The sequence below is a fragment of the Scomber japonicus genome, chromosome 12 (genome assembly GCF_027409825.1).
Source record: "Scomber japonicus isolate fScoJap1 chromosome 12, fScoJap1.pri, whole genome shotgun sequence".
NCBI lineage: Eukaryota > Metazoa > Chordata > Actinopteri > Scombriformes > Scombridae > Scomber > Scomber japonicus.
The window spans coordinates 15,803,297-15,819,057 of NC_070589.1; the positions used below are offsets into that span (position 1 = coordinate 15,803,297).

The 15,761-nt window shown below is 41.6% G+C and overlaps 1 protein-coding gene across 1 annotated transcript; it reads right to left on the reverse strand.

Annotated features, from left to right (window-relative positions):
- Nucleotides 1–1,216: 1,216 nt before the first annotated feature.
- wdr47a (WD repeat domain 47a) lies at nucleotides 1,217–12,995 on the reverse strand. Its single transcript, XM_053330324.1, has 16 exons — nucleotides 12,838–12,995; nucleotides 12,300–12,383; nucleotides 11,990–12,074; nucleotides 10,498–10,629; nucleotides 10,064–10,240; nucleotides 9,310–9,821; nucleotides 9,026–9,143; nucleotides 5,925–6,106; nucleotides 4,906–5,151; nucleotides 4,755–4,818; nucleotides 4,181–4,338; nucleotides 3,308–3,474; nucleotides 3,051–3,221; nucleotides 2,817–2,948; nucleotides 2,420–2,638; nucleotides 1,217–1,359 (listed from the first exon to the last, which is right to left on the reverse strand). The coding sequence occupies exons 1-16, from the start codon at nucleotides 12,993–12,995 to the stop codon at nucleotides 1,217–1,219; spliced, it is 2,748 nt and encodes a 915-aa protein (XP_053186299.1).
- Between the last annotated feature and the right edge of the window lie 2,766 nt (nucleotides 12,996–15,761).

The window sequence follows — 15,761 nt, forward strand, 5'->3', positions numbered from 1 at the left end:
TTTTTATGGGCAAAGACTGCCACCTACTGTTGTTACATTAAAACAGTGGGAGACAAACCAAAGCTTTTAAACACTGAAAAATCCTAAACTGAATGCTAGAGCGTTCAACCAAAAATTACAGGTGTATTTCCCTTTGATGCTGACATAATAACACTCTTCCATTGCAAGCAAGCCATTGCGAGACACTAACAGCTTCAGCGCAAAAACACTGATTTTCAAATTTAAAATGCACAAGCTAATTTACACATTTGGAGTTGCAGTGGATACAGTAACATGAGATATCAGTACATCCTGCAGGGAAGCAACAGCTGACTGATGGACAGATAATTTGACTGCCACAGATTCAGCCTCCTGACAGGGAGAGCTCACTACTGACACTGAAAATTTTACATTTTACACCATAAATTCAACTCATGTTTTCCCCCAAACAATAGCAGCATAACACCAGTTGTAAGAAAATGATATGCAAAAGAAGAAGGAATGTACGATTTAACAAAATATGATCTATATTTACTTTTTTAAAGAACATTTTTGTTATGGAAACTCAAGAAAGGCACCGTCATGAGCAAAGCACTCTGTCCTGTCTATCCTCGACAACTATTCAGTGAAAGAACATGCGGCGGCTAACCAGTGTGTGCAGAAAGTGAGAATGAGATGCCACCAAGTGGATTAAAAGATGAAATGATGAGTGACAACAAGAAATGATTCCGCTGTTTTTCCCTCAAGATGACAACAATAAGTGTGATCGATGTGGTGTGACAGATGTAAAGAAAAACGTGTAGTCTGTGCTTCTGATGTGTTTGAATCTATTTGATTTCCTACAGACTGGAAAGAAAAAGGCTCATTCATCTGTTTGTGACCATTTGCATCAAGTTTGTTATAAGGGTGTGACAGTGTTGGTGATGCGGGAGGAATAGTGTTTTTTTGAGGGGGAATGTGTCTCTCAAATTAAATAACCGTGTTTGTGTGTGTAGTTTTTCATAGGCTACTTTTGGGGACAAGTTTCAGACTAAAGAACAGTTAATTGGTTACGGATTGTCCAAATGGGGATAAAAGCAGCATCCACAATTGGGAAAAATCAGATTTTTTGGTTAAGTGGTTATGGTTAGGTTGATGTAGGTCTCCAGGAAATTAATGCAAATCAATGTGAAGTCCCCAAAAGTGACCATGATATGACGTACACACTTGTGTGTGTGTGTGTGTATATGTGTGTGTATCATGGATTGTGTGTCCAAAGTGTGACAGTGCGGTCGGCAGAGGATGAGAGGAAGGATAGGTCTTGTGTGTGCCATCGACACTGTATCACCTTGTCGCCGTGCTCTCCCACCACGGTCAGAGGCAACTGCTTGGTCAAGTCACCTATACACACATAGAGGAAAGAATAAAAAAGATATTTTTATTGATGTGGGGCTACACTCACGTAGAGTTCTGTTAGAAATGCTGATGTTAATGTTTGTAATGTCTTAAAGGGCAAGTCTGATGATATTCAATGTTTCTCTTACTGTCAACAAATGCCAGGCAAAGACCAAAAACAATAATGACTTGGTCCTATGAAGTGCACCAAATCCACAGCTGAAAATAGTCCCCCCAGAATATTGAACTATATATTTGTGACACAGCTTCAGTAGGATTGAATGGGTTTGGATCAAAGTGCCACAGTGTAGGGAAGTTGGAAGGCATTAAGACACAGACTACAGCTATGTTGGGTTTTGCTTTTTTTTTTTTTTTAAATGGGATTTGCTGACAATAACAAAAATATCGCCGGATTTATATTTAAATAATACAGTAGATCAGTAATCCCAGAAATACACAGTACGAGCCAGAAGGATGCTTGAAGCAAATTCTCTTCTGCTTATATTTAAAGACTAAAAGCTTGGGGAAAATATACTTTTCTTCATCGTAGCTACAGAAATAATATGCACATAGAGCAGGCAGATTCAGTCATAGCGACAAACTGCTTAGGTGAAGTGAACTCTGAAGACCAAACCATGCGTACTGCAGCAAAATGTTTCTTTGATGCTAAATGTTTTTGCATATAAAACACTTAAAGTAGCTGCACCTCAGGGCAAGCCACAGAATGCAGAGTGTAAGCAGAAGATCGATTGAACAGCTTTAAATCTACTGTACCTGCAGACTAATTTACTCTGCAGCTGACATAATGAAATGTCATGAAGATGTGCAAGTTGCAGTGCCTGTCTGCATAACAAGTGTTATCAGGTCTCCAAAAAGTACGTGACTGTAAACACACAAGCATGACCAATTTCATATCTACAGTCACAATAAAAAGGGAAACCCCTGGTGAATGAAGGCCACTAGAAGTAAGTATTGAACCTGTGTCTGAAAATTAAGGGCAGCACTGTTTATTACCAGAGTGGAAATATGTGAGCTTTTCATTTATCTGTCAGCAGGTTAGACGTACCTTGGAGGTTGGTGACCATGACCTTTGTGTCGTAGGAGCCGGTGAGCAGGTAGTGAGCTCCAGGAGAGAACCTGACAGACCGCACATCGCTGCCGTGCGGTCGATACACTTGCACGATGCGTCCTCCTCTTATGTCATACAGCATGCAAGCGCTGTCTTCCTGTCCTGTTGCTAAGAGACGACCGCTAGGATCGACTGCTACCGAGGCAACAGGACTGCCTGTGGAGTGAAGAGGAGAAGTGTGACTGTGAAAACCAGCACAAGATACCAATAAAGCTATCAAGAGATTTATTGTTTTCCAATGGAGAGCACCGGCACATTATGGGAGTGGTGCTACTTCCGGTGTATAACATTGCACACATGGACGTGAAACTCGTGATGCACACATGAACCATACCTGAGCCATGGAAAGCAGTTCCCACTACTCGCACACAGCTGGGCACTCTGAGGTCCCAGAAACGCACTGTCTTGTCTTGGGAGCCAGAAGCGATCATCCAGCCTCCCCACGTATAAAGAGACAGAATGTGACCTGGACACAAAACCCACAAATCAGATTTCCCCCCACTCACGGCAGAAGACACCTTTAGGATTGAGAGGTCAGGAAAACAGGTGCATGCAGCAGTCAGCGTACCTGTGTGTCCGCTGAGGGCGTGCAGGCCCTGTCCTCTCTGACAGTCGGTGGTGTAGATGTTACAGTCTCCTGCTCCAGCACTGATCAAGATGGCTCCTCCGCTTTCTGGACCCTCCATGAAGGCCAAATCTCTGATGGTGCCATCATGCATGCTGAACTCCAAGTCTGGGCCTAGAATGAGCATATTATACCCTCTTAATGTGTGCTCACACCATCACAGAACAGTTTTGCACCGTTTTCATGCGGAGTAGGCTGACCTGTGGCGTTGCAGGTCTCTGCACTGAAAGGTAGGACTTTAACATATTTGTCATTAGAGCCTGTCGCCAGCAGCTGCCCACAGTGGCTCCAGGCCACACAGTAGATGGAACCTTTGTGGTGTTTATTCCTCTTGAAGCGGACGACTGGCTGCTTCGTTGGACTTGATCTACCGAGGGCAGAAAAGGCGGAGATGAGAAAAATAAATTAGCGAAGGGAAGAAACGAGTAGTGGCAGATTAGATGAGTAAAAGAGGCAGACTGTGGCAAATAAAAACTAATTGGCTAAGGTTGTAAAAGCAGCTGGGAAAATTGTAGGTCACATATTAGATTAGATGGTTTGTATAATACTGCTGTATACAGGAAAGCTCTGCGTATTGTTAATGACACTGAACAATCTCGAATGAATTTGAGTTAATGCCTTCGCTTGATTATTATCGAGGGAGAATTAAGTTATATTCTATTCCATTTGATCATTTTCCGAAATTAGAAAAACTACAGTTACAGATTGAGTGCTTTTATGTTGTCAATTATAAATACAAAAGTTACAAAGCTACGGCACACTAGCTTAACACAAGAAGGATCAAAACAAGGTCTAAACATCTGCAGTTTTAGATTCTTTGCAAACAAACAGTTTACTGTGTGGACTTTCAGTCACCAGATCTTCACCAGAGCCCTACAGCAACAGAGCTTGTGAGGTGAAGAAGTCTAATTTTTACCATCAACATGACAAAGTAAACGCAAGTACACTTCTATCTCCTTAAGGTCAAGAATGTTTTGTTTTTCTCTTTCCTCTCTTTTATTTCTATCCTGTTGTTGATAAGAAAAACAGAAAAATGTTGCCATATTTTTTCAGGCTGACTGCTCAGGTGTTACCTTGCTTCCAGTGTTTCTGGATAAGCACAGACACGTAGCGTTTTGGAGTTGGACCCTACAGCGTAGAGCGCTCCAGACGGGTGAAAAGCAACGGCCCGAACAGCCTGAGTATCTTCTAGAGAGTGCACTGGCACAAACAGGCTTTTTGGTTTGTCATCCTATTAAAGAAAACACACACACACAAGCACACAGAGTACATGCAATTAGCAGAATAATCTACCCTGATCTTCTCTACCATATGACATCTCTACTGTCATGATGCTTGTTATAATCTGCTTAGTCAAATGAGAATTACTCTTGATCATACAACACTATGACAGAAACAAGGAAATGTGCTCAACTTTAAAATAAGAGAGGGCTGGATAACACTTATTTCTGCTGAATACCAGAATGTAACAGTGACAGTAATAACAGATAACAGAAATGTGAGACAATGAATGACAATCCGGGACAAACTATCCTTGCAAAACAGTGAATGAGCAAAAATAGTTCCAGGATTATTACACAACGTTATTTTTGCTGTGGCTTTGTGGGTTTGTGGCTGCTGTGTTGATACGTTTGTGTGCATCCCCACCTCTTTACTCCGGGTTAAGGAGCCTGGAGAGTCATCTTGTTGACCTTCTTTGTGTTTCTTCTCACTGAAAAAGAAAAAACACAAAACACAGTAATCATCTAATTCAGCCCTACATCCAATCCCACTATGAAAATAAAGAAGTCACATCTACCTCTCGGTGACGACAGGGGACTCGTTTGGGGGTGGGACTGCGCGGCCTCCCACGGTGCGCTCTGGGGTGCTGCTGAGCACCCCTCCCCCTTGGGTGCTGTTCTTCTCCGGGGTCACAGATGGAGAGTTATTATTGTCCTCAGATGGGGCTGTGTTCGCGTTGCCATTGCACTGCTGAGCCAGAGACTTCACCTCCTCTCCTAAATTCTCCATCCCCACATTTAATTCCTCCAGCTTCTGGATGGACCTGAAGAACCCCCACACACAATCATTAAATACATCTCAATAACCATTTTTCTTTTAATTTTTCTTACTCTCTTTACCTGCTTTGTGTTTTTAAGCCATCAAGAAAAGGAGGAAAGCTACTTCACATTTTAATTTTGCCTCCAGACTGTAGTAGACAAGCTAGTTAAATCTAGTTAAAACTATAAAAAGACAGAGGACAAAAGAAAACTGAATGATGTCATTATGTACAACTAGCCTTGTGAATAATGCAGAGGATACAGAGCCAGGGAGAGGGGGGACTGGAAGGAACTCTCAAGGGAACAAAATCAAAGAGCTTTTGTCCTGATGACAGAGAAAATAAAAAAAACAATCAAATTCCCCACATTATTTTTGTCATGGGGTCAAATCTAAATATACTTTTCTGGTGGTTTTAGAGCATGCTTATCTTGCAACGCTCTTTCAGAGAGGTGCTATTTCTCAAGGAGACAACTGTCCCAACACCACAGATGGCACAGTGTGGACTGGAGGTGGGTTTTGGGGGGAGGTGTGTGTGTTATTGTGTGGAAACCCCTTGAGATTCATCATTATCAGGGCGTTAACATGTACAACACCTCATGTCTGACAGCTGCTCCTCTATTGTATGATCGTATTAAAAGCCATGCAGTAATTAGCAAGCTTGATACAGGAGAGCTAAACCAGAACTACGCTGACACAGCAGTCCACCATGTAACTTGACAATTGACTACACGTTACTGATGATGTGCTCATTTAAGTTTCTATTGTGGTGTTTTTTACCTGTTGAGGAACTTCTCTGTGAGGCTGTGCTGCATGTCGCTGGGTGGAGGGTCCTGCTGCACCCCTCCCTCCAGCAACATCTGCTGATACATCTGCCTCTGCTGCTGTTTCTGCTCCAAGTGCTGCTGCACACGAAGACGCTGGCGATAATATTCCTCATACTTCTCTGTAGAGTCCCGAAGCTGAGGATTGAACAGAAGTTGTTCATGTATTATGCACATAAAAAAGAAAACATGGAATATATTTGAACGTTGTATTCTAGATAGGTCCCATTAGTCATTTGTGAATTTACCCTACTGTTGTATTAATTCTAAAGCATTTTAGGTCACTTTGTATAAGTGAATCAGTTAAATTACTGAATACATGAAGATTGGTCCGTAGAAATGAGGCTAACATCGGAATAAGTTCAGAGCCAGCTCCTATTAAACACTATTCAAAGGCAGCACTGTCAGAAGATGAACCCAGATCCACCCCATTCTTCTGCCAGTTCAGGTATTTGGAGAAGGAAAAAGGCTGAGACTGAGAGCTGAGGACAGGTCATTTCCCCTCTCTGCTCTTTGCTTCCTGTCTGGACTATCTGATAGGAACAGATCTATGTTTGTGGAGGGGAGAGACACTGGCACTGTGCCAGCTCTGGAGAGGGGACGGAGGCTAGAGAGGAAAACAAGAAAGAGTGGGGAGGAGTGTGACAGTGAGGACACGGAGGCCCCTAAGTCTGCTTCTGTTTCTGGCCTCTTTATGTGTCTCCAGGGTGACGGAGAAGGCAGTGCGAAACACGAACTTTACACCCCAGCACAGGGGGCCCAGAATAGAAAGCATGAGGCAGACAGAAACAGATACTGAGGTAACACCTTGTTTACAGGCAACACAAGGGCAGTAATGACTAGCTTTTGTGGTTAGCAGCCGAATAATCCCCACTGACCTGAGATCATATCCCACCTGGGCTTGTTTTCCTCTATTAGAGCCTAGCCCTGTCGCCATTGTTACTGTCTACCCGCTTTAAATCCCATCAGAATCACATAACATATAATCACTAGAATATGAAACATGCTGAACTTTTAATTAGCAATTTTATTTGACGCATTTGGGTGTTACTAATTCAACATTTGTGTCTATATGCATTCATTAATTAATAAATGCCCAGAGGAGTTTTCTTTTAAATAAACAAAAGCAATGTTAAAATTCACAACACATGTGTGTATCCTCGAGGTGCAAAAAGCATGTTATTGTATTCCCTTCCTCTTAAAGTACTTTAAAAAAACTATTTTTTGAAAACTTTTAAAATTGTTTGCCATCTTGCAGTCTTCTTCTTCCCTGCTTTTGTTAGTGTACTGCTACGCCTTTCTCCACATTACCACCACAAACTGTCAATCAGCTGGTGTAGCTTGAAACTGGCTTTTATAAGTAGGTTCTTGTTCTGTTTGTTCTCATGTACACACACAAGGTTATATTCACACTGTTCCACTGATCTACACGAAGCAGTAATGTCCCAAGAAACATAAAAATACTACCAGCAAAAGCAGGGAAGAAGACTGCAAGCATGTCAACCTGGATGTAAACAATGCATGTTTCAAATGTTTAAAGACATTTGAAACAGAAGGCAGCCTGTTTTCAAATTCGTCTGCTGCAGACGATGTTTTAAGTTGTATATAAACACTCTACTATGAATCATTACTTGTGTGTGAAATGGTTTTTCCACAAAAAAGTACAATTATCTAATTAAAATCCATTAAAATGACCTCTATTCCTTCTTCTTAATTGAAAAACCCTCAATCTATAGATCTAACAATATTGTTAATTTCAGAGGTTTAACTGCTAAACACAAGATGCCTTGTGTCATACTTCAATAAGAAGTCAGTTTTCAGTGTTTATGCACTGTAGGCTTCAAGTTTCGATGTCACACTTGAGTAAGTTAAATATTAAACCACGACTGGCTCCAAACTAACTGTGATGTCACAAGTCCTGCTCATAGGCTCACCAATTAAACTCAGATTTTCAGTGAGCACAGAGCAACTTTCCCTGTAGCAGACGAATTTGAAAACAGGCTGCCTTCTAGTTTCAAACTCTGCACACACATCATGTTTTGGGTGGAGGCAAACTCATGTTTGCAAATTCTTTATAAGGAAGGAAATGCATGTAACATGGTTGTTACCTTGATTACGATTAATTAACGCTAATCAACACCCTTGATGAATAATTTTGTATTTTCACAGTTTCTTGTTTTGTATTTTACACTACCCTCACATGATATTTTGCAATATTTTCGCACGAGTATCTTTAGGGAGTGAAAATAATAATGTTTTAAGGTGTGACACTGTGGTTAATGTCTAGTTTAGGCACAAAACCCACTTGATTAAAACTATGTAAAGATCATGGTTTGGGTTAAAATGATCACTGGAAACAAGTTTTCAAATTCCTTAAAGATATGCAACCTTTAGGGCCCCATCTTGCGGTCAGCGCACAGCGGATGGCGGGCATGGCGCATGTGTCTTTGTTAGTTTCCTCCGGCTCAGTTGTCATTTTCTCGCCCTGCGCCCACGTTGTCTAAATAGCCAATGCACTTGCACCAGTCTGTGCGCCTATGGGCGTGTTGATCTCAAAATGAGGTGTGGTCAGGCGCATTGGTGGCTCGTTGCTATTTTGAGCTTCACGCCATGCGCTATAGATTGTTAAAATAGGGCCCTTACTGTCATGGCAACAGTGAACACTAGGATTAATTGACATGAGCAAGATTAAGTCGATTAGAGTTTCTAAATGTCGGTTTCGATTAATTGCCCAGCCCTACTCAAGGGTAAACAATGCGTTTTGGTGGGTAACACTGATTGTCACGAACCAAAAAACTCCACAGGACCCCCTCAATAAAAAAAAGAAAAACAACAACTTAACAGCCATGTCATCCTTGACTGAGCTTGAGTCACTGTCAAACATGTTGGAAGAAGATGACTCATCACACTGCAAAGATTCATCAGAACCAGCCTATATTTAGACATTCACTGTAGGCAACGCCCAACAAAGGAAGAAAACAATGCAGGGATATGAAAAGAATAAGTTATGTGTGACATACAACAGGCCTAACAAGGTCAGCTGTGTTTGAGATTTACCTCATTTCTGTCAGCAGAGCCAGCTGAAGGTGCATCCTCTCCCGGAGCTGAGGCAGGACGCACGTTTTGAGCTCCACCTGAACTCATCATCTTATCCACAGGTGTTTCTGTCCTTGAGCTTCACACAGAAAACCAAAAAAGACCAAAAAAAGCAAAAGAGGAGTGCTGTGCCTCTGTGATCATAAGCATTACTAAAACATTTGAACAGGTGATGCATAAAACCAAAGTCTCAAAACATTTTAAGATTAACAGAAATGTGGTCAACTAGAAATCTGAGTCCTTACGTTTCAGGGGATTCCTCAAAGATGCTGTGGCAGTCGGAGCTCTCCATCATGAGACTCCTGCTCAGGCTCTGCCCGCCAGCTCCAGGGTAGTGGAAGTTGGCAAATGAGTGAGACATGGGAGAGACCCCTTTGCCTGGCGCACTCTCCCCTCCGCTTGCTCTCTTATCCTGGCCAGAGAGGCCATAAGACAGCCCGTCCAACGCCGGATTCAATGAGCGCGACATATAGGTGTCAGCAGACTGGGGGCGTCGCAGGGGAGAGGAGGGGTACGGAGACAATTTGCTGATGAGTGGGGTGAGGAGGTCAGCGTAACCGGTCTTTGCCGGCTTGACCAGGCGGTCCACGTGGATGTTGAGTTGCTTCTGTTCGAATGCACAGGAGAAGACACTTTGGGAGAGGTTCTGCATCCAGGAGAGCAGGGACAAGTCCAGGTCATCACAGCCGTTACCGCACAACATGTCAACACCCAGGAGAACTTCACTCTCTGTGATCTCCTCACCTGTTGCCTTGCTCTGAAAAATGAACAAGAACAACACATTTTATTTATTTACTTTATTTTTGATACAATTAATCCACCAACCCCCTCTGTAATGTGGTTACTTAGCAGGTTAGAGGTACAACCTACTTTTGGAGCTCAACTGATTGTACAGTACCAGTCAAAGGTCTGGACACACTTTCTCATTTCAGGGAATATGAAGGTGTGTCCAAACTGTTGACTGGTTCTGTACCTATGTTTAGTTTTAGTAGTTCAAACCTGGCAGAACTCCACACAGCACTCATAGAGGACTCCCTTGAGAGCCAGCTGGAAAAGTCGATCCCTGCTAGCTTTGAATCCGGCCTCACTAAGCTTCCTGTCTGCGGGGATGAACTCTGCCACCATGGTGCAGGCATCTTCAAAACACTGCACTCTGGCTGTGCTTGGGTTCCAGTCCTGCAGGACATCAGCAAAGCAATACGAACTTAACATAGTCCATGCCAAACACACAGGGGCAAACATTTCAACAACATATACGGAGATATCCATTGGTCTTGTAAAACTGTTATTATAAGTAGCAGAGAATGAAAACGTAGATGATTTGAGTCACAGCAGAGTGTTAAAAAGAGTAAAATTCTAAAAGATTTGAGTATAAAATCCTTCTCTATTCTTAACTGCTGAAATAACTACTCCATCTAATTTAAATCCTTTACCTTAAACTCAGCATGGTTTGTGAGGCGAGGCAGGGTGAGGAGCAGACACAGTTTACTGTAGTCATCTTTAGAGGGACAGAACTCCTCAAGGGCATGAAGACACTTGACTGCTTCCTGCATGGTGAACTCCAACTGAAAAACACAACAGATATTTCTGACTGTAACATATGATTGAGTAGAAGTTTCTCCCTGATCAGTTGAAGTAGAACAGTGTGGTACCTTTTGAGAGAGCTTTATCTCTCTGGCAGCACACCGGAGGCAAAGATGACTTTTAAATGTCAGTTAGGACTGACCAAAAATAAAAAAAATGCTTCAAGGCTAACATACACCAGAAATTTAGAGAGAGTGGTTTTGGATGAGAGGAAACCCTTCCTACAGACTCCTAAAAGATTGTCTCACATCATCCTACAAAATAACACACACACACACACACACACACACACACACACACACACACACACACACACACACACACACAGATGTCCAAAGAAGCCTGACCTAATCCTGTTAATAGGACACGATAGCTCTGGCACAGAGTCAGAAGCTGTATTCAGCAACAGCTATGCCATGTGACAGTGGGCCCACAGCTAGCCTAATTTAAGAGCATGAACAGAGATGATAGAATGAGCTCCAAGTATGTCACTGTATGTGTGATTATATGAGAGACTACGATTAACATTTATTGATATAGCTTTTTTTTTAAATTAACAATTAAGAATTTGATTTCAACCTGCATCTGAATATTTCTTCAAATAGTTTTAGTTGCTTCTGCAAGGGTTCTTTAGCAGAAGCACACATTATAATGCATTTGTTTTGGTCACCAGAACCAGTACATTATATGCTTGAATGAAACATTAGGATTATGTTTATACGTTGTTAAAATTTTTAGGTGTATTTCTTCATTTGGGTGGCCAATTTTACATGTATGTATAATTCAGTAACAAGCTCTTGCATTGGCACAGCAGCATATACTGCAAGTGTCATACATTGCTATTACAGTTACTTGTAGGGTAATATTGGGGTACGAGATCTAATTCTCAGTGGAAAAAGTAAGTTGGCTGCACCTGCTGGTGGACCTCAGTGTGCAGGGCATCACAGGTAAACAAACAGATATGTTGAGTAAACATAGCACATGTTACATGGTATGTGTATCAAAGGAGGACATTAACAGCTTAATCCGGTTAAGTCCTCGGCTGCAGCGTGGCCAATAGTCCCGTCACTCCATGCATGCAAATGTGAGCACACACACACATTGCCTCATCCTGTCTTCATTACCAGAAAAGATTGTTAAGCTCATTCAGATAACTTGCAGTGTTTCTGTGTCAAGCTACATGTATTAAAAAACACATATTGAGCCCTTTCACACTCTCATGTCAGTGGGAAGACAAAACAATGCTGTTGGGAAGCCTAAAGTTGTGTCGTCATCTTGGAAGCTTAGACAACATAAAAATACTTCACCAAAGTAGTCACCAAATTTAGTGCTTTGACTTACGTGCTGTGGTTCGTCCTCTGCAGACATGGCGTTGTTCACACACAGAGCCTCTAGAAACTTCTGCTTTAGGATAATGTAACGAAACCTGACAACATGACAGCACCAAGAGTCAATATTAGAAATCCTGACACAAAAAGAGGCAGTTTAAGTGTTGATGCTGTTTGTTTTGAAATGTGTTCCCATGTTAATATGAAGGCTTCCAGAGTCTCATAACTTCAAGTCAAACAACTAATAAACTAAAAATATAAAACATACAGACATACACATATACTCAAATATATTGAAAATGATTCAGACTTTAAAAACACACTTTTTTCTGTCAAACTTATCCATGCACTCCAAAGGCTGGATGAATTGCAGGACCTCATCCCACTGGCCATCAAGCACCAGTTGCCTAAAACGAAAACAGTGCAGTTTTAATACAGTTAATTTATTAATAATTCATTTTCAAAGTTCCACAAATGTGTAAACGCAAATTATTTTTCCATTGAAACATACAGACACAGACACAACATAACAAAAAGAATGAAGATTTTCAGAATGTCTGTCTCCCTAACTTAAATGTACACCATGACAACATAAAACTGCCAATTAAGCTACGATTCACATCAGCAGGTGAAAATCAAAATGTATTTAATACTCTGACTGTGTAGAATTACAGATCACAGACTGCACTCACATCTAATGCGGTGGTGCAGTGTTACACCATCTCTAATGCAGAAGACACTATCAGAAACATGAAACGTATCACTTCAACAGCTGCCTTGTAGTTGCCGACATTTGGAGCAGAAAGCAGAGACGACAACACTCCAGACTGTCTGCTGTGACTGTTTCTGTCATTCACCTACCTCAGGAAGAGCATGTCGTCTGAGTAGAGCCCGTTGATGACACCACTTTCCTTTTCCAGAGCCAGCATGCTGATGTGCAACTTCCTGGAGTTAAGAAAGTCCAGGATCACCTTAATGAGCTCCACCTCCTTCACGTTTATGGTTTCCTCCGCTGTCATGGTGACGACGGGCTGCACAAGAACATGGACCAGGATGAGAAAATGTTGGTTGCAAGTAGAGTCAGGTACTAATTCAATATCATCATTCAAAGACTTTTAGCCAAATCATATCATGATGATATGATCTCTGTTCTACAAATATCTATCCAAATTTCTAATGTCAAGCAAGATGTTATTTAAAAACTAACCATTTGTTAAAAATATATTTTGTATTACACAATAAAGACTGGTCTCATGTATCACACATTTTATTTTGAACAACTGCTATTCTTCTATGTGTAATTGTGCATGTATAGGCCATATATAATGACTTCAGATGTGTCACCCAGCTCTAGAGGCTATTTGCCCTTGAAGAAAGCATCTAACATGCAGATGTTTACATTGAGCTTCTCAGTGGCAGGGGAACTTCAGGACTGTGGTTAGACTGTAAACATTAACAATGAAAGTGTGCAGCTGTACGAATGAGAAACGAAGCATTGCTAAAAAGCAGCTGTGCCAAAATATACAGATTCCTTCATCTTGGCCCGGAAGTGGCCCGGAAGCTGATCAAACGTCACACCTGCATGAATCTCAAACCTCCTACTCAGAAAAAAATGCAGTGTCATCAATCCCAAAACATCTCCTACTCTACAAAGTTGACGATCAAAGGAGGATAAACCTAAAAGCTCAGCAGACTGTTGTGATTTGCAACAACCTCAGGTGTTGTTTGCATGTTCACCTTATCTTACAACCAACTTATCTACTCATGCAAATCTACACAGATTGAACAAGCACAATAAAAAAACCCTCAGGAGGTATTTAAATCATCTTCTGCATGTTGGTTAACTACTATCCAATTATAATGTGTATTAGATTTAGATTTATTTATCCGATGGAGGACTATAATAAGAACAGTGTTGATCCTTGTACTCACACCAGGCTCTTCTGTATTTATTTTGACATTGCTCTTTTCCTATCATGTTGGGTTTTTTTTTTAAAAACTATAATTCTAATTACTAATTCTAATTGAGAATGAGGGTTTTTTACATCTCCCCATCACATGTTTTTTGCTTGTATCCTAAGACAGCAGAGAGGTCAAGAGTCAAGTGAATACCTGCTGGATTAGCCTGAAGGGATGCACACTGCTCCACATGTGGTGTTTACAGAAGAAACAGCTATTTCTATAAAACTGAAACCATGACAACTTAAGGCCTTTTCAGCATTCATCTATCAGGTTAAGTGACCTTCAATACTTTACACCAACAGCAACAAAACTATCAGAAAAAAACAACAGTTGCTGTCCTGCTTACACATAATGAAAGACGAGCACTGCAGTCCTGCTAAGCTAGCATGAGAGATGGTTAGCTAATAACACTGGCAGTAAGCCACAAGTCACACAGTATAAGAAGCTTTGGCTACTTGTTAGCTTCGCATAGCTGCTCAATTTAGCGACCGGATTAGAGAGAAAAAACAACAAATAGCTAGTTACCGTCAGAGCTCATAGAAAGCTGAATGATTTAACAGGCGGTCGGGAGGGGAGACTGACGAGCTAGCCAGGCCGAGGGGAGAGAGGCATCATCCGCTAGTTAGCTGGGCGGGCGGGGTACGCACTGACAGCTTTCAACACCGGCAACACAAATCTGCGACTAATACTCACCTGTTTCTAAAAATACATGGGATGAAAACGCAGTCTCCCGGGTGTTTCCGTTGTTGTAACCAGCCGCTGTCACCGCGGTTGTGTCTCAGTGGTGTTTTGTCTTTGCCTTGCTGTCCCTCCTCCTTGTCTGACTGACTGTGTCCCCTCCTAGCTGGATCTTTCTCTGCCTCTCCGTTGCGGTCTGCTGCTGCCCAGCCCTGCCTGCTGCCTTTATTGTAGGAGCACCGCCTCCATCCAGCATCCACATAGACAAACTTCACATCTGCAGCAGCATCAAGACACACGACATGATGGAAGTCACTACATGATAAAAGTCATAGGGCTGCTGTTGTGAGAGGGACATGTACAGAGGCCCCTTTGGGTGCAAAACATAATAGAAAACACACAAACAAAATATGAAACACAATGACAAAAATTCAAAAAAGATAATACGTTTTCACAAAATAGCAGGACAAATAACACAAACAAACACACAACATGTCACAAAACACACATACATAAAACATAGCATTTCACAAACACACAACAAAACATGAAGCCTAATACATAAAATCATTTTAGAAAACACAATAACAAAATCAAAAACACAAAATGTCACAAAACACAATTAAAACCAGCCCAGTAGCATCCAAATATACATCCATGACCAGTCAGTGTACCACTTTACTTCCATATGGCTTAATATCACTTAATAATCTGGTCAGGTCATGTTTTAATTGGGAGTTAATTGGGTTCTGGCCAATCACAATCAGGAATGTTATCCCTGGTTTATTTTCCATTTTGTGAAACATTGGTGTGTTTTTGGCTTTGTTGTGTTTAGGGAAATGATGGGCTCAAACCTCATGGCAGTGCAATGACCGGCAAAATGTCTTATGTGCTGGAGCCTCACTTTGCCAATCTTTGGGCTTTGGTGCCCAGTGCAAAGTGTATGGTTATGGAAAGCCAAAAGGGTCACAATTTGTCTCAGCTGCCTCTTTCAGCTTTCAGAAATGGTGCACAGATGGGAGGAGAAGGGCAAACAGATGGGAGGTTTTATTTCAATGAGGAAGTGCAAAGCAAGTTGTGTTTTACTTGGATGTTGTATTGAGAAGAGATGTCAGAACTGTTCCTGCTGCAATCTGCTGACACTT